Below are 20000 nucleotides of genomic sequence, written 5' to 3'. Positions count from 1 at the left end.
AACATTGAAGGGTTATGAGATGAAGCCTATGGTTTATCGTCCTTATCGGAGGAGACTGGAGAGTCTAACCATTTGCAGATGTCATTACAAAGGCAGCACTTTCTTCTCAGTTATTTAAAGACCCTGAATGTTAGTCTTGCTGAAGTCGAACTCACAACCTCCCGCATGGCAGCCCGGTGCTCAACCAACTGAGCCACTGGTGCTTAGTTTAAGGTTCTGTCAACGACACCCATCTAATAATTCCTTTTTTGAGGTGTTATAATCACTTCCTTTCATTTTGAGATTTATGAGGCGTGCAAGTTTATTTTTCCCAGAGAGAGGAACAGTTGATGATGTCATCGCCCAAATTTGGTCGTCTTAAGTCATTTAAAACAACATGAGGAAATGTGATTTCTATGTTTGTTTATTTTCTGTTGATTTGACCTCTGAATTTTAATGTTTTTACATGATTGGAATTGATCAACTAGCAAATGTTTTGCCCACGCAGCCCTTTCGAGCTCCCTGTCTTCGTATTGCGATTTTAATTTGTGTATCATACAGTATAAGTACACCTCGTTCTTTCAAGTAAAAAGTCTTATAACTTTTCTTTCATTTTTGGGGCCTCGTTTTATGTTTGGTATCGACATCTTTAATAGATGTTGACCAGAAGCCTTGGTGTAGATCTGCTGGTTCTTCATTTTCGGTTTCAAATCGGTTTTGTTTTTTCGTGGGTTGAATAGGTTCAACAAATCGTGATGCCTTTCGAAGTCTTTCGCTTCTTTCCGTAATTATATTACCCTCATTTTCTCTTGTATTTAACTATGGAATACATTGGAATCTCGGCTTAACGAAAGGCTTTGGTCTTTGTATGAATTCTTTGTTCTTTCTATGAATTCGACTGTGAGTCGCCGCAATAATACTATTCGAAAACTTTGTGTTTTGGTGGGTCTTGAACAAGAAAGCACTGGGGGTTTCGTATCCTCGTAGACCAGTTTTTTTTCATAAAGTCAGCAACAGGGAAAAGGGCTTAAACTGATGACAGCAAATGTAACTTTTTACGTCGCCAAAGACTTTCTTAGTCACTGCCCGTGTGTGTTCCTTTTCTAATACCGTACTTAAAACTGAATGATTACAGTTTACAAAAATGATATTTCTTTGGTTCAGTTTGGTTCATATATCCACAGACCACTCTAGCGTAGACAATAAGACTTCTTAAGTTTCCATTTAAGCTATTATACTGCTGAAGGTCGTCGTCGAAGAGAGCGATCGAGTATTCCGCATTGACCGCGAAGGGCACCTCTGCTCTGGGCCATTTGACTGCGTTTTCAAAATGAATTTATTCAACACTGAGAATTGCACTCGTGATTAGGCGCAAAAACAGTGTTGATGTAACGCGCAACGGACATATCAACCGCAAATAAAAACTGAAAATGTCATAAAATAAAACTATCTGGCCTGATTTCCGTTGATCTGTTTCTATCATCAAGTTGCATGCTATCGACATTGCGTTGAGGTAAAAAATAACTGAGAAACAGCATTTGATACCAGAGGGTACAACGCATTTTGGAATATGGGGTATACAAAGCGGAAATGGAGGGTAAAGGTGGCTACGTGCAATGCTCTATTCTTTTTCCTTCTTAGTTTTCGCTAGAGAGACTCAACGGTCAGCAAAAGAAAATGACGTCTGTTATGCTCATAATCATTGTTCAAAGAAACACTAATCTTATAAGATTATCTAAATCGGTAACGATGAGCAATTCTTTTAATCACATGATTTGAGTCCTGGTACTTTTTCTGTACCTGATCAAGCAAGGCTATCATTTACATTTTCATCTCTTCATAATCTTGCTCCGTGCATCTTGCGGTGGAGAATTAAGTATGTATAGGTTTCTGGATAAGTACAGCGTAGAGCAATCCAAACAGGGTAAATGGGTTAACAAGAACCGCTCTATCCTGCATGTTCTTCTCATTTTATTTGCCTCAATAACAAGGTTGTCTTAGCTGTTAATAGGTACATCGACTCTTTGTCACTATTGAAGGTGCTTCCCCTCGCAAAGATTCACTAGCTTGCGCAGCTCGATTTTGGGAGATCATACATTTCCGTTCTCTGTTCGATATATTTAAGAACTCAGTCCGACCTTCATGAGATCCGTGTAGTTTATATATCCGTAAAACGGAGCACGCTAGCATCGTTGTTGAAGGAAGTGCGTTCGGAACTATACCCTCGTGAATACATTTTGATCAGGTGTAACGAAATTTAAACTGAAATTTTAATAGCTTTTTGAAGGCGTCTCTGAAATCTCGATTTAGGAATGAGTACAGGATAGGGTTGAGCGCTGAGTTCATGTACGCTACCACAAGCAATGAGTTGAATAGTTCGGCATAAACGGAGATGCAGTCTTGGCATAGAGATGTTATGGTAGAAACCAGAGTGAATGGGATCCAGCATAAGAAAAATGCAGACACTATAATGGCGATCGTCTTTGCTGCCTTGATATTTCTTTTTAATCTCTTCTTTTCGGAGGTGATATTGCCTGAATCCTCGTTGGAGCAAGATGCCACGGCTGTGGTGGAGACTTCTTGTCGCACGATCCTGTGCGCATGTGCGCTGGCGATCTGATAAATCTTGAAGTATACCACGCACATAACCACTGTGGGCAAAATGAAATTCATCGCCGAGCTTAATACGGAGTAGTAAGGACTGATGTTAAAGAAGCACATTCCAGCGTTGACGCTGTGGTCATAGTACGGCCAGGCAGCCATTCCAACAACTGCAAACGTGAGCGAATAGAGCCAAATCGTTGCTATGATAACAATAGCACGTCTTGGTCTCATTTTGTCGTAGTAGCGGAGCGGTGCGCTGATGGCTTGGTATCTGTCAATGCTAACGGCCGTTAGATTAAGTAGGGAGGTCGGCGCAACGATTAGATAAACAAAAGTCCAGAAGTTGCACACGAACTCTCCGTGCTTCCAGCCGTTCGGTTTCAAAAGCACTTGAACGTCGAAGGGCATAGAGCACGAGGCTGTCAATAAATCAGAAATAGCCAAAGAGAATATGAAGTAGTTGGTTGCCTTTTGCAAGCGTTTGTTCAGTGAAATTGCAAGGCATACGAGTAGGTTTCCACCGATCGCAGTGACGATGATGATGACATAAACAGAGATGATTACAATAAGGAAAAGTTCGTCGTAGACATCAGCATAACTGGTTGTCGAATTTGAAGTTGAATTCGTTGTAGTGTCGTTAGCTTCCATTTTGAAAACTTTTTGCGAACTGCCAGTTCGTACGTGATTCAGTGAGCCATACCGATGTGCGGCGGATGGTGGTCTGCTGGCTTGTTTCGAAAATTTTTTACCGTTGTGTCGACATTCCAACAGCTACTGTTTTCCACGAACATGTGCTAAATGTGGTTGGCCAAGGTTATTGTCAAATGTGTTGTCGAAGTGCGAGTGAACCTCCGTTTGATTCAATACGAAGCCGCCCTTTGTCCTTTTCAAGTACGTCTTTAAGTGCAAATAACGGAGTGAAAGACTTGGTAAACACAATTTCCTATCAGTTAAGTTTCTCTGGTTATTAAGTTAATTGTTTGATGTAGTTTGATTCAGTCTTCGTAGCAATGTGGGTAATCAAGGAGACGAGTCTTTGTCGTCGATCACTTCACGGGGACACGCCTTTGATGACCCAGCTTGTTGAAGTATTCGCGCTTGTTTTTGTTTACCCCTTGTAACAGATTTGTGTCAGCCAGTTTTTTCCACTAAACGTAAGAGAGTCGGGGCTTTCGTCTGGAACTCCTGGAAAACAAAAAAAAACAGTAAAATATGTTTTCTTACTTACAAGCCCGCCGCTGATTGATATAACGAAGAATATGTCAAAAAAATAGATGACTATCCCTAATGTACTCTGTGGCTGCATTAATTCAACACAAAGAACTTCCCGCTCTCATTACAACATAACTTAGTTTAATCCTTCATTTAACGCCCTTTATCCTCAATTACATATAATTAAGTATTTTTTCGACCATATTAATCCTCATTTGTTTAGAGAAGAACCTTTGATCGGTCAAAATAGACGCGATGCCCCTCTCATACACGTCACGCAATTTGTGGCTCTGATAAAGCAACAGCCTTAGGTGTCAAATCGAATTAACACTTTAGTTATCTGATGAACGCACGCGATATCTTGAACCTAAATCCAGAGATGCGATATTCTATCATCCCGGCACTCAATCTTATGGGATGTTTTGATGTCTATAAACATGATCGTGATGGCATTGTATCAATAATTTAATACTGGCCATTTTATAAACACGAGTAGTCTGGTGATAAGTGAGAACTGAATGGAGAGGTGACAGTGTGTTAACAGGTATAATTAAAAACAAAATAAAGCAACTGAATATTGGCCATGTTTTAGAAACAGGAATATCTAGTTGTTTCAAATGAGATCACCTTAGAAAAATTAGAAGGTCAAGGTTTCGAACGTTATCCCTTGAGCAAACCTTCGAGACGAGATCTTTCTTATTTCCTTATGGTGGTCAATTTATCTTTAACAATTCGTTTCATTCCATAAAATTTCCATTTTGCAATCACCACCGACCGAGTGTTCTTCAGACGATAGCCCCAATATCATGTATCAGTTCGAAGATTAACAACTAAAACGGATGAAGTACTTTGGGATATTTGTCATTCACTATAAAATCAAGAGTTGGTACAGTAGTTAAAACCGAAATATGGTTGAATTAATTAACATAAAGAGGCAAAGTGCACTTATTTCGCCTTGTAACGTTTCCGGTTGATTTCGTATGTTGCAGTTCAAGTCGAACGTAGTATATCCCGCAAAATGTTCCGTTTTTTATTTTATTTTGCGAATTTACGTACTAAAAATGTACCTTGAGGGACTATTAAATGTTTCAGCTGCTTTTGTATTCTAATAGAAACTTTCCCGAACATTTTGACAACATTTCTTGCCTGTGAAGTTGAGTCAAGCAAATGTGGTTATTTTCTTCCGATAATTCCCAAAGATGCAAAGGTTTATCAACTCATTGTCATCCAGGTTTTTTTTTTCAAAACCAAAAAAAAAAAAAACCTGGATGACAATTGAAAACGATTGAGAATTAAACGAACTTAAACGAGGACACGAATAATTTTTTTTTGTTAGCCAGATTATTTCGGAAATGTTCGATATCCTATCCGCTTACCCACTGTATCCATGACACAATTCGGGCCCAGTAAAAACATGCTGTTGTCGCTTGCATTCGTCTGGATGCTGGCCAGCTGCTTCAATGGCACCCAACGAGCAAATAAAGCCAAAAGCCTTTGAGAGGCATTTCTAGGCTCCTTAATTGTTACGTATAAAGACTGTTTAAAGAGATGTTTTTATCACCTAGAATAATTTGATATGTTCGGATATCTTAGCTGAAAATTGGAAGTGTCCGAACATTTTAGCATGTTTTAGGGAATGATATCTTCATTCCAGAAATTGCTAGCTAAAATTTACCTTCTAAGAACTTCTAACCGAATCATTTTCTCATCCGAAACTGCTAGGTGACCTTTTCAAATGCCAAAAATTGCAAAAATATCCCTTCCGAAAATGTAAGGGACTACTTTCCCCTGGTTGAGAATCTTTTAGGTGATGTTTTAGTAAAGAAATATGTAGCTGTTTTGCAACGTAGGACCGAAATTCATGGAACAGTTTCAATCTCCCGAACACATACTTAACCGAAGATTATCGTTGGGTGTCCCTCCTGCTTGTGCAGTGAAATCACAAACGTTTTTTGTATAAATTGTTTTATTCTGCCTCGGCATTTACACAACACAATTCAAACAATAATAATTACCTTAGATGTGTCAAAACTCTCAAGAAACTCAGTGGAGTTGTACCAGGCCGTGTGAGTTTGCGAAGAATGATCCCGTGTTGGATGGGATTTCCCTTCTGCACAATTCGATCAAAGTTACTATTATAGAAGGAAATCTGCCGATACACGCACGCAGACTAGATCTAATTTGAGTTGACATTGACATTTCGGTTAAAGAAGCCAGTTCGTCATAGTAGCATTCTCAAAGGCGGTACGACCACACGGCGTAGGATAATGAAAGTCCTTATGTGCCGTAATCATCGTAATAGGCTGCTTCCCTTAAGTGTGTACCAGCTGAAGAACGTTGAGCTTGGGTTCTTAACAGCGTTGATTTGCAACACTAACCCTGGAAATCCCCTCAAAGGGGACGTCGTTAGTTTTCATTTATCTATTTATTTTATTCATCCAGTTCACCCGATCAAGTGAATTTACAGTGTCGTTTTGTAACGAAATATTGGTTAGCGCGAGGGCTAAAACCAGAGCCGAGGCAGTAGTCATTTTAAGGTCATGCAGCTGTGCTGTTTTAACTCCAGGCCAAGTAAGAAACAACTTTAGTTGTTTTAGCTATCAGCTATAGTGTGAGTAAAGCCGGGGTGTCGGTATAGCAACAGGAATACTCGAAACAGCCGGTTTCATTTAGACGAGAAAAAAAAAACCTTATTTTAGTACAATTTTGACCAAACTAAATAACTTGAGAACAAGCTACCCCAACAGGGAATTTGCCTCAAAGCTGAACGACTTTAGATGTTTAAGTGTTTTACTGAAATTTTTCTAAAGGTGAACGATAATAATATAGAGGGGTGACCCGAAAACACTGATCCCGGACCGGGTCCACGGACTACCCCTACGGACCCCCTCTACGGACCCCCTCTACGGACCACCCAAAAACAACATAGAAATAGAAATAAATAAACAAGACGCCTACAAAGGCGTATCCGTGGAATGCGCAAAAAGTTAACACAAATTGTCCAGTTACAGTGAACTTCAACTGCAGGTCAACTTGGCAAATGGCGAGAGATTACCAGAAAGATAAATCTGTAAGATAACTTGAAGTTGTTTGTTGTAAAAACTCATTATTAATGTTACTAAATTTGCAAATGCAAACAACGAAGCCCTATTAGCGGATTATCAGGGTACGGGATTTTTTTTTATTTATTTTTTCGAAGGAGACTTTATTCAAATCCCACAGTTTTACTTGCTTCCTTAACTCCGTTGATCCAAAAATTACAAGATCTGCCTTAAATGTCTTAAATCATCCGAAAAACTTATTACAAATCACAGTTCAACAACTTATCATCCTGGGCCAGTTGTTCAAAAGCCGATTAACCCTAATCTCAGGTTAAAAATCAACAAAGGAGTTTTATTCTCTACTCCCAAATGCTGTTCAAGGCTGATATTCGGTAAAACTTTCACCAAACGTTGAAAACATGAAACACAAAGATCACAATCGTTGATGCTAGTCCAAGTGGCAGTTGAAGTTAAGCTCCTCCGAATGGGTTAGTACTTGGATGGGGGACCGTTGCGAAGTCCCCGTGGCGGCGATAGCCAGTGCATTTTTTTAAAAATTTGATTTAATTTTTTATTTTGTTTGGCCGTTGAAAGCTATTTTCTTATTTTCTTTCTACGTCAAAACGGCTGAACAAAGTGGTTCCCAAGAAATATTGGAGTATTCGTTTTATGCAAAATAATATTCACAGTGGAACACACCGTGAAGTACGAAGCAAGATCTCGAAATAACGTAGAAAACTCTCCTTACCTAGCTTTAAAAGCTTGCCTTTCTCAAAGAAAAGTATCTGTTCACTTTATTGCATAGTTTAATTCTGTGTCAATCATGGCGGGCGGAAAGATTCCACAATAAATGTTTGCTTTCATCTAAAGAACGGCAGTGCGTCACGGTGCCCGAGTGGTCTAACGCGATCGCAGGTAATCGGAAAGGTTGGGAAAGGTATATGTGTTCTAATCGCGGCAGGGAAGTTTGGAAGTACTGAATCCGATCGGAGCTCAATTCAATATCCGTGGGGTATGCACATTTGTGACTATTAACAAAAAAAAAGACACCAGACCGGTGTAATAAATAACTAAAGACTTGACTTACCTGGATAGACCACTCGTGTCGGCGAAATCTCAACTGTTACGCTCCGCAAATTTGACAGACTATTTTTAATTAGTATCACCCAACCACATGATGCAAAAATGCAAAAAATGGATTTTACGGCTGCAGTGCGTAGTAGCGAACTGGATGACGATCGTAGTGCTCTTGGTGGATGATCCTCCAGATATCCAGCAGGTTGTCCATTCAAGGTTTTATTTGTGATAAGAAGAATCTTAAAGTTAATCCTTACTTCCCAGTGACTTCCACAGGTAGCCAGTGCAGTGCTCTCTGTTATATGGTCGGAAATGCGGGCTCCTGTTATCATTCGGCTGCGGTATTCTGAATTCTTTGTAACTTATCTCTCTGGTATTTTGGGATGTCATATAAGAGGCTATTGCAATAAACGAGTCTGAAAATCACAAAGGAGTTTACCAACCATCGAAAGGGAGGTACTTTCGAATACGACCGATTGATCTCATGGCATATCTGGCTTTCTTGCACATTTCGTTTATGTGTTCAGAAAATGACAAGGTTTTATCGAAGATGACACCCAAATTCTTAGCTTTTGTTTTCACTTTTAGTGGGGTGTTTGCTAACAATAATCTTTCGTAGACTGAAGCTTGCCTGTTAAATCGCGGTGTGAGATGTAATATTTCAGTTTTTGTAGTGTTCACATTTTAACACGTTCTTAATGGGTGTTCCATGTGAAAACATCATTGATGCATTTCCTTAGAACTCCACTGAGTCAACAGAGTGTTTAGGATCGTCGATGGCGATGTAGATTTGGGCGTCGTCCTCATAGAACATGGAGTTGAGACCGTGGCTACGTATTATATCTTGGAGAGGTGCGATATAGAAAGAGCTAGAGAGTGAACAGCAATGGCCCAAGTATATAGCCCTGGGGAACACCATACTCTAGACATCGTGGCGTAGATGTTGCATCCGCTATAGAAACTCGCTGAGATCGACCAAGCAGCTCGGAGGAGAACCATTTAAGAGCTGTTTCCGTGAAATTAAAATATTTTCTTAGCCTCGTAAGGCGAATTTGGTGATCCAAGATGTCGAATGCTGCGGACAGGTCTAGGAGCACAGCTGCACAAGCACTAACTTCACTGTTGGAGTCGAGAGTATTTAAGATGTCATCGGTAACTCGAAGTAGCGCGGTCTCTGTTGAAAAATGTTTCCTATAAGCTGACTGTAAAGCAGGAAACAGTTATTGCCATTCAAGTAGTTGTGAACCTGGATGGAAGATGATTTTTGTAATACCTTGGAGAGAAATGGTATGTTAGCTATAGGTCTATAGTTAGACAGTAGGTCAGTCTCAAGATCAGCTGTCTTTAATTTTGGGCGAACCAGCGATGTTACTTAATGAAGTCGGGAAGATGCCATTTGAAAACGATTGTCTCACAATTCCGCTGATGATAGATAGTACAGAACTTTAAATCTTTGATCACATGCGTTGGGATCTGGTCGAGAAAGTAGGTCTTGTTTGAGGAGGAGGATATAATTTTCTTGATGCTTTCATTTGATAGAGGCGTGAACTAAGGAAAGTTACAGTGAAGTACTCTTTGTTTTTCATGATTGTGGTCTAAGGAAGAATTCATTAATTCCGTTCTTAGGTCTTGTATTTTACCAATTTAAAGAGAATAATAAGGAGGAAGTACAGTAGCGTTTCCAGAAAAAGGCGATCGATAAGTTTGAAAAGCTGATTTCGATCTGCTGTTCTATTCTACTCTTGAAAAAGTTACGTTTGGAGGTTTCGAGTAAAGATTTATCTTCAGAGCATTTTAATTCAAATTGCTGTTTGTCGACTGTGAGACCAGTCTTCCTGAACTTACGTTCTAGCTTGCGTCTATCTCGTTTAGCTTGTCGTAGAGTTGTCGTCATACAAGGGTGCTTGTGGACGGTGTCTAATCCATCGTGTCTGAATTGGAGCAAGGGTAATCACTATATAGGGAGACGAGATCATCTAATGATTGCATAGATGTAGAGCAGTCAATCTGTGAGAATGCATTAGCAATATCGGATTGTAATTTAAAAACGTACAAGCTCTTCGTTTCTCTATAAGTCTTAAGGATCTTTCCAAGAGGTGGCTTGGAGTGGTTGATTTTGAGCATATTACTCTGTGGTCAGAGAAAACATCGGGAAGCACCCGGACATCACCCATTATGTCTTCTTCTTTCCTGGTTATGATTAAATATAAAGTATGTCCACGTCAATGTTGGATTAGGTTGACGGACTCCAAGAGATCAGTCAATTTAAGGGCATCCGGGTGGTTCAGGTCCTCAACATGGAAGTTAAAGTCACCAGCAAAAACTAGTGGATGTTTATAGTCTTCCATTAGGTGTTCGATAAGCTGAGAGAATTACTCAAAGAACATCCGTCGTTATACAGTCAACTTGTTCTTCCTAGAGGTTGGCGGACGATAAATTATAACCAGGCGTGCTTTAAATTTCGCATAAGAGATAATAACATCCAAGTATTCATTTTTTATGGTGTTAAGAACTTTCCGAAAAAACAATGCAACACCTCCTCCTTTTGTGTTTTCTCAGGGGACTTGAATTACTGTGAAGTCTGTCAGTGAATTTAACATTTCAGCAAGTAAAGTATTATTTCCATTGCTCGTTAGCCAGGTTTCCGTAACGGCGAAAATATCCCATTTGTTAGATAAAATGATATCACATACTGAACCAGATTTCTTTTGGAGAGACTGAGCATTCCTGAGGCCGAGTATAATTTTATTTGATGTCGTTTGATCTTGGGCGTGTGAGTTGTTTATTTTCATTGAATTTCCCGAATTCCTGGTCTGTATACGATTAGTTGGATATCTGTTTCGAGTAATGCGGACTTTGATTTGCCTTTCATTTGACATTCTTTCATGTGTATTTCCGTTGCTAGAACTTATGCTATAACGCCAGGTTGAGTGGGCCTTAGTGGAAATTGTTCACACCGCCTGACGTGACATAAGTTCAGTGTTTTCAGGTCACCCTAATATGGGGGGTAGCTATAATGGAATCAGAATCATCACCTCTTCTACAAAACCTGAATCCCTTAGCAAAATCAAGATTTGTTTTTTGGAGACCTTTCCTTAAGGGAAGTTGGATTGCTGCCAAAATCCTCGAAAAATACTTCGGTGATCTGGGATCACGAAATGACACGCGAGAAGAACGTGCGAAATGATTTTACCTTCTATTTTTTATTGAGCGACAGTTCTCTCCAGTTTTATACTGGGGAACTTCACCGACATGTTACTTGCGGAACAAGAAGTATTAATCGCGAAGCGACTGAAACTGCTTATTTCTTCGAGACTGTGGCCATTAGCCGGCTCATTGATTTGCGTTAATTTTGTTGATTTCAACCCTTCCACGGTTTTTTACCGCCATCTTGACTGGGGGTCAAACACGGCGAAATTGACAGTAAATGTATGAGATTTTGGCCGACTTTGAACCCGGCGCTGTAGCGCGGCTGAAAAGAGACAGCTTTCCAACTTTTGCCACTACTTTAAATAGTTTTATTGATATCATTCATTCAACAGAAAAGAAGGCCATTAAGAAGGTATGACATCCGTAAATTCAAATAATAAATCTTCTCATGTTGCTGAAAAGAGACAGCTTTCCAACTTTTGCCACTACTTTAAATAGTTTTGTTGATATCATTCATTAAAAAGAAGAAAAGAAGGCCATTAAGAAGGTATGACATCCGTAAATTCAAATAATAAATCTTCTCATGTTGCTGAAAAGAGACAGCTTTCCAACTTTTGCCACTACTTTAAATATCTCGCGGCAATTTGCTGTGATGATTTTAGAAGGGTTTGTATTAAATCTTAAAAATTCGTTTATGGTCGTTGTAACCTGAATCTGTTCTCTATATTTTATGAAAATAATCTCGGTATAAATGTCTTTTAAAAGACTCTTTCACTTTGGAAATCCGTCTCCTTTTAGCGGCGTTACAGCCGTTCAAAGTCGGCCAAAATTCCATACATTTACTGTAAATTTTGCCGTGTTTGCCCCCCAGCCAAGATGGCGCCAAAAATCGTTGAAGGGTCTTTAACGAGACATCGCTTTATCAGTGGGACGCATTTTTTTTCGGCTTCCAGCAATTTGTATATGTAATTGGACTACATGCTGTCCAATTTGGAAATAATTGCATGACAAAAACTCTAAGGACTGCCAAATTGGACAAGGCCGTAGGCGGCTGTCGTGACCAAATTGCTAGAAACCGGAGAAGTATCTGTCCCTCTTGATAAAGCAATGCCTGCTTTATTTAACAGGCCATGTTTCTGAGTAAAGCCTTTGTTTCGTTTCGCTGAATAACCTTAGCCAACTTGAAAAAAATGAACAAATTTTGAACTTGATTTTCACATAATGCCGAATTATTACAATGTGTGCTTCTTGCATGACACTGAACACAAAAAAAAAATACTTCATATAAATATCTTTGTTGATATTCACGCATTGCAATAAGGCCAAATTAAAAGAAAAAGTGAAAAATGCTTAACTACGTCGTTACTTTCTTTTTTTGAAAATGTCAAAAATTTAGTTCGGTCGGACGACGCCAAATGGAGATTAAAAAAGAGGATGGCCTAATTGAAACAAGACTTTCATCGCGATCAACCCCCGCACCTCAAGAGATGATCGGTTATACTTTGAAAAACATAAAGAGTGTCTTTAATTTTTCAGATTTAGATTGAATTCAACAGCTTTAGAAACATAATAGGGCCGTTTATACGAGAGAAAATATGCCGCGGCTTACTCTGGCCGCAGCGTACACAATACGCTAAGGGAACTCTTCATACGAGTATAAACTCCAAGGCCAGGATAAGCCGCGGCTTGAGAAAGCCGAACCTGAGAAATCTGCGGCCAATTTAAATTAGAAGAAAAAAGGAGAAAGATAAGCTTGTTCTTGAAATGCTAATTACTAACAAGAAATAAAGATTTGATGAAAGCAAAAAAACATCGAACAAGAAATAATTCCTGATTAGCTGGGGTTTTAGGTTCCGACCAGAGCTGATTTAGGAATGCAATGTTTTTTTCAGGTACAGTATGTGAAACGAACTCTTCTAAAACTGTTCCGGGAATCCTCGCTGCGGATTTTTTGCGGACTTTTGTCGAAGTCATCGCTTTTACGTCGATCATTTCTATGTATTCTTTGTAGTACATGTGTTAAATATGTGCATTACAGAAAGAAAATCAACTTACTTCCGGCGTCGATTCTCACCAAATTCGAGCTGTATGTTTAACCAAAGAGTTTGCCTCCAGATGACATTTCCAAAATGAAGATACTTCAACACATTCAGTACCTATCGACTTAGTAGAGTCAGTGCACAGATCGAGACCAGACCGCAGGTTAAAATATCTTCTTGAGACGCCAAGCCTTGTGTGTCAATTATAGATGCATGTTTCGGTCGAGTTGATTTAGTTTGAGTAAAAACCAGGTGCTCTGAAACTCTTTTCACTCATAAATGTGTAACGCAATCGAGTTTCGGTCGCTCGTGTGTCTGTCCTGCGCTTTCTGGTCTGAGCCAAGAAAGCCCTCATTGCGGCTGTCTTGGTAACGAGTGCGATCAAGTTAGTGCACTTTACTTTCTGCCGACCGCCATCTCTCACGAAACGACCCTAACGAGCAATTTACATCAAGTAGTCCTACAATCGATGAACGCCCTTGATGTAGCTTTAGCTGAGCCACCTTGATTTTATTTTAACCTATTTGCCGAGTTTATAAGTTAAAATAACGTAATTATTCACTAGTTTTAGTAGTATTTTCCTTTAAATAAAAAGATCGGTTTAGCGAAACGGTTTTTTTATACTCTAAAGTTTCTTTCAATGATTAAATCATTTATCGATTCTAGAGTTACAAGAAAATGCTCTGTTAGAAACGTAAATAAGAGTAGGAAAAAGTGTTCCATCAGAATAGTTAATAAATTGGCGGTAAAACAAACACGATACAGTGATAGATGATTTAAATTCAATTTAATTAATGCAATGTTCAGTGGTCAGGCCAACAAAAGAACCCACTTAACTGTCAGCTGTACTCAATTAGTTTTCACTTGTTGACAGTAAGCTTTAATGCACTGAAGTTACAAGATAGCTAATCTGTACATGGCGCATCATCACAAATACTCTTTTCTTCTCAAACAATTCCCGTTTTATGATCTAGTGCCAACGGCCTCTCTGTTCCACATACCTGTGCAGGGAATTCGGAAATGAATTGTCAATTTACCAACGCCATGCTTCCACTCGACAAAAAGTAAACCTGTTCACCTTTTCCGTAAGATCTCTATGGTACTTTCCACAGCAGTCTAGATCTGTCGAAAAGAAAAGAATATATAGAGTAAAATTTCTATTTTTTATGGAACTAAGATGATATTATTCTTCTTACTTCAAAAACAGAACCAAATATATACGGTAGTTTAACTGGCAAACCGACAACACCGGCTATTAATGACTTAAAAAAAACTGGAGATATAAATGCAGACTGACCCAATTGTGTTCGTCCAAAAAGAAATCGTAGACCAATTCTTTAAAAAGTCTGTAATGACAAGCAGACCAGTTTTTGTTAAAGGCAAGTTTCAGTTTGAAGAAAATCGTTTGATCTTTGGCTACGATTCAAGGAATTTAACAATAACACAGGATCGTCTTCACGTATAGCTAATTAATTGGCATTTCACGTCATTTATGATGTCATGTATGCAGTCAATGCATACATCAAAAACCCTCCTCGTCTTGCTCAAAATATGCTGCTTTAATTTATCTGTTTTCTTACGGAGAGCTTATCGCTTTTGAAGCCATTCAGTGAAGACATAACATCACGAACTCAGTTTTCTTCTTAGCACTCTGCGTTCCAGACCGTATGGTCGTTTTTTAAACCATTTGAATTCCAGGGTATTTCCAAACAGACGAATTTTTGGTGGCTGAAATCTTAAAATGGAAGGTGTCTTGACGACTTTCAAATACGGCCTTGTGGGTGGGTATATTTAAAATGGGAACTGCGTCAATTCGATGCAATCGTAATTTTGAATCAATTGCTAGACTTAATTGCACTCCAGAGCTGAATTTAAATTGAAAAGAAATTGTAAATAACACATGGATCGGACATGGACCCTTTTAAACCTTTTAGATTGATCATGCTTTTTACTTCAACAATATGCGGCCCGGAGCACGCTGACGAAAATTTAGTGGGTAATTAAAAACGCGTCTTACCTTGACCGCAGTTATAAACGGAGGCCTAGTTTTGTTAAGATGTGCTTTCACTCTAAAGGACTCAGTGACGACAATTTTTTGATAAAAGGACTCCTGCTTGTTATCTCACAAGCTGTCGGCTTTTAATGTGCTATTACAAGTTGAATTTACTGAGAGCTGCTTTTAAAAGCAGTGCGCTCATTATTATGTGTGTTATTATCTTGGCGCCTTTTGTGAAGTTAAATGAAGGCGAAGTCTTTTAAGCAACATAATTGCTGATCATTTGTAAATCGGATCCGGAGACGGAAGGAATTGTTTTCAAATCAATATTGCACCTTGTCGAACAAGTGTGAAGTGGTATCTTAATAAACCGAACTCAGTTCGCAGTTGGAGGTGAAGTTTTCAGTCTCGTTCTCAGAAATTACATCCTGAACTTGGTCCGGTAACCGGCGATTTGAGTGCGAAAGGGTACAGTAAAATACACCGAAATAGCGTCAAAATCCCCTTCTGCTTGGCACGTGTGTTTTCTGTGTTTATCATGCAAGTGAAAATAAACCAAAATGAAATCCATGCATGTTTTCAGTGATAAAAAAGTCCTTTTTTTTTGGTTGTTTTTTTTTTGTTAATACGCAAAGCTAGTAATCCGGCCTCACATCACACTGTGCTTTGTTTCTCCATTTATTTCTTACAAACTTGATTTATTTCTGTACCTCTGTTTTGCCTGCAGCAAAATTACCCCAATTTCAATAAAACCTGCAGAAGCATATTTATATTTCCTGAGTTTTTTTTTTTTTTTTCAAAACGGCTGCGCAAACTGGATTGTACTTAGTTCACGCGGGAGGTCAAAGCGTGGATAGCATATTTTGTTTGTTTTCTGCGACACGAACACGAAGGCAAGTTATTTCTAATTTCACAAAACCACTGTTATTAAATGTTCTGTTATTAAGTTGCGTAACCCATACCAAAACAATACGACTACTTATTAATTGGACCATGTTCACACCAGCACCGACAGCCAATCAACACAGTATTGTGCCCAAACCATTGCTCACTCTCAGATATCGTAACATAGAAGCACGTTTGTTCACTGGTATCGCTACTTCATGTTCAATTCAGTATTACTTTGCGATCTTGTTTGCATTGACCATGTTTTCACTTGTCTAATTCAAACACATCCCCACCAGTTTTGGATCGCATCATGTCGAATCTACTGTAGGTGCGTTTTTTCGTACTTTAATTGTGCATTATCTTTCTAACACTAAATAATAAAAATATATCGTGTATGCTTGGAATGCCGTTGCGATAATCCTCTAGGCAGTCACTGAGTGTTTTATCGAACGTGATGTTTCGATTGAATAGAAAACAAATCACCCTCCGTGAATGAACCTGAATACTCTTTGTATTAAATTCATAAGCGATAAGAACTTATTGAAGATTTGTCGTTTTTTTTTTTTTTTTGTTCTGTGTAAGGGTTGAATCGCTTCAGTTTAAGATCTATTCAAAATGAAACCTCTCTTAAGAAATTATCTTGCCAAGGTGAAATCGCAGACATATTTCTCACTTTAGATACTGATGCTCACCAGTCACCAAATGCCCCTTTTTGACTTGACTTGACTTGACTTAATGCGCTTTCACAGATCTCGGCCCGGGTACAAGTTTTGGTCCTCAAATTTTATAAGCGAAGTTGTCGAAGTGACAAATGCGCACATTTTCCATTGCCATCTACACAAACAAATGAAATTAAAATAACCAAAGAGACCTAAAGCAGAGCATGTTGTAGTGCACGCTTTTCTCAGGTTATCAACATTATCATCTTATTGCCTGTCAAGAAGTGTCTGACAACATCGACATGATGGTTACAGGTACGGTTATCTTCGAGTTTCCCCATCGATGTGAAAAAGTCATTAAATTCATTTGACTGAGTGCTTTTGTTGTTTTATCAGTTTAATTTTACATTTGCAGATGTCAAAGCATAGGCCTCAAATCTGTGTGCAAACCGTGCATGGAATTTGAATTAAGTGAGTTAAGAGACAGATGGTTGACACTTTCTTGTTTTTAAAGAATTCTCGTTACAAACTAAATAGTCCCTACTCCAACACCGAGGACCACTAGGTCTCGTACTCTTTGTAAATAGTTTCTGGCTTCTTTGCATTTGGAACTGAGTTGCCTGTAGTTTATCGTTATTGTTCGAAAGGTCGATAAATCCCAAACCGTTTTGCAGGTATCATTACAAATTAAAGACGACACTTCCTTCTTGGGTTGGTCGACAGTTCTGCGTACATCGCGCGTTAGTCCGGTGCCCTAGCGACTGAGTCACCCTCTTCAAAAGCTGATTCTTTGGCAGGCTTAACAAGAGATGAAGTACTTTTAGTTGCCCGGCCCGTGTGTGGGGGTGGGGTTTGGGTGGGGCGAGGGGAAGTCGTCTTGACTTTTTCAACGTTCGATTTTATTTCTCTACACTCTGAACTAAATCAGCAAGGATCCTTTAAGGTTTTTTGCCGACCGAGGCGAGGGATGCGTTCTTGAGGTGTCTAATATGCTCTATGCATGGGAAATGGACATGTAGGAGGGAAAATTTTTCTATTAATCGCGATTCACTGAAGAATGAACACCGAAAAGAATTTTCATCGTTTGTCTTATGATTGTCTTAACCTCGGGAGCTCAAAATGTACCAATCACCGCTGACCGCGGTGCTCTACCAGGGCTGATGCACAACCAGCCGGCATTATCGCCCGACGAGCAACAGTATACGGTATTTGCGATCAATCGAAGGAGAACGCGTCCTAATTTTGTTCAGATTGGGTGATTGTGTGGTCTTGCCAAAAGGAATTGAGGTAGGGGACACCAAAATAGCCGCCCCGAAGATTCTTTTGTTGTTTGCAGGGGTCTCGATCTGATGACAGTCTCTTTTCCAGTTTGTCAGCCATGATGCTTAGTTTACCTTACAACAGACTAAGCGACTGTCGAACGCACTTCAATCATCCGAGATTACTGCTAGTTATAGAAACGTCACGATCCTAATGTGACAAAAGAAAAGCAAAAGATTTTTTTTAAACTTTACTCTTTTAACACCTTTTATGAGAATGCCCGCACTTTCTTTGAAGACACATGTTAACGGTTCAGTAGTTCTTTGTATTTCTTTTTTCAAGAAACCCTGTGAGTTTTTTTATTTCCCTTTAAGTAACGTGTGTGCTAGGCTTCTAAGGGCCGATTATACAATGAGTTGCCTTAAAACCGTAATTTCGCACCGTCCGTGGGGAACATGCGCTCTCCCAAGTGTCCTGAACACGACCAAAATTGGTCAGAGTAACTTCCCGGATGAGTCACGCGTTAAAATACTTTTGTGTTCAAACGTGTGGCACCCACAACTTATTCTAATGCCCTCAAGAAAAACAAAACCCTCTCGCAATAAAGCCCGATAAAAGTGAGGTATAATAACAATTGTGGCGGTCGGTGAAGTTAATCTTTCCATTTAGCTCAAATAATGACACTTCCGTTTCTTGAAAAAACTGTATAATCCATGGCGGCAAACCGCGCATTGATTACGGTTGATCATTCATTTAAAATAAGAACAACAACAATACTGCATCTCAGTTGAACTACGCGCACTTCGTGTGCTGTGCGCAGGCTCGGTTCTTGCTCAAAAGGAGATGTGTCCTCTATCCCGACGTCGGCAGAGAAGCCACGCACTGCTAAATGAATCCGATAGATTTTTTGATACCGACATTTTTTCGTCTTTAGGGAAGGAATCACATTAGATAAAGAAAAAGGTTTTAAAATTTTCCATGAGAGCCCTGAAGAAACCCTAGTATTATTGTTGAATGATTGAGGTTGATCGGCTGCACCTTGTGTGCAAGATTAGAGCGGATAATCATCCTGGATGAAAAAAACTTACCTTGGATGCCAAAGTCTTGTAGTAAATTGTACGTTCTACTTACCTAGATTCACTAGATAAATATGATTTAAAAAACACAAAGGTATGAAGGTGGAATCAGATTGTGAAGGTGTCTTTCATCTATGTTTCGTAACCACTACATTTGAGAGGAGCAGCGGCCGAGAAAATTTGTATTGTGCATGACTTTGTGGGTACTTGCAGGTGTTACCCATAGTTGAAGCAGCGTATTCCCTCGATCAGTCTCGGTCGATCAACTGATGGCTCTTTAATAGAGTCGATTGGTTTTAAATACCACAAATCCTATATATTTTAGAACATTAATTCAATCCAAGTAGAGTCACTCTGGTTGACTTACGAAGAGCAGTGCCAGCCGGTTCGTATCCGATCCTGCTATTTTTAAACATAAACTTTAACTCTCTGTTATCAAGTACAGAATTATTCAAAAAAGTGACCACGCAGGTGAGATACCATTCTTGATATGAGTTTTACTTGCTGAGAGGTCGTGACCACAATTCGGTGGGGGAAAAAATTTGCAAAGAGCATGGGTAACTATCTCTGCGATTTTGTTGCAAACATATTAACCCTTGTGGTTAACAGTTACAATACAGTTGCTGTTGTCCACCGCGGCAAGTTCATGCAAGGGTTGACCTACGTGTGATTGAAGAACTGTGCAAATAAAAGTGCACGGCAGTTCCAAATTTATGGCTACGTCTTGTAGGGCTTAAAAAGTAGATTTCATTTTCGTGTAAATCGTTGCGCTTCAGTGGAAGGGCATCCAAACTAATGAATGGGAAGGTAGCGGGTTCAACTTTCACAAAGGAGTACTCGATTTTTTACGAGTATCGTCAAGTCTTCATCTAAAAATAAATAGTCGAATGACTAAATCGATTGATTTCAACAAATACGCAAGTCATGGTTCTGGTGTGTTTCTGTACTGAAACGACCGAGTTCTGAGTGAGGTGTAGCAACTGTGAGTGAACTCGGCTTGAGAAGGCTTTGCCATTTTG

At 39.3% G+C, this 20000-nt stretch overlaps 1 protein-coding gene across 5 annotated transcripts; it reads right to left on the bottom strand.

Moving 5' to 3' along the window:
- Window positions 1-1300: 1300 nt before the first annotated feature.
- On the bottom strand, window positions 1301-16961 carry LOC138042757 (octopamine receptor beta-1R-like). 5 transcript variants are annotated; one of them, XM_068888744.1, is made up of 3 exons: window positions 16679-16961; window positions 14104-14224; window positions 1301-3768 (listed from the first exon to the last, which is right to left on the bottom strand). In XM_068888744.1, exon 3 carries the CDS (start codon window positions 3229-3231, stop codon window positions 2221-2223), a length of 1011 nt encoding a protein of 336 aa, XP_068744845.1. In that variant the 5' UTR covers window positions 3232-3768; window positions 14104-14224; window positions 16679-16961; the 3' UTR covers window positions 1301-2220. The 5 variants fall into 5 exon arrangements, with proteins under 5 accessions (XP_068744845.1, XP_068744848.1, XP_068744849.1 ...); XM_068888747.1 differs by having other exon boundaries at window positions 16686-16961; XM_068888748.1 differs by lacking the exon at window positions 16679-16961 and adding an exon at window positions 15120-15592.
- Window positions 16962-20000: the final 3039 nt, after the last annotated feature.

The sequence above is a fragment of the Montipora capricornis genome, chromosome 3 (assembly GCF_036669925.1).
Source record: "Montipora capricornis isolate CH-2021 chromosome 3, ASM3666992v2, whole genome shotgun sequence".
NCBI lineage: Eukaryota > Metazoa > Cnidaria > Anthozoa > Scleractinia > Acroporidae > Montipora > Montipora capricornis.
This window is presented reverse-complemented; position numbering and strand designations above follow the sequence as displayed.

What these genes read in the sequence shown, in the direction of transcription:
- LOC138042757 (XM_068888744.1), bottom strand. Translation starts at nt 3,231, where the DNA reads ATGGAAGCTAACGACACTACAACGAATTCAACTTCAAATTCGACAACC.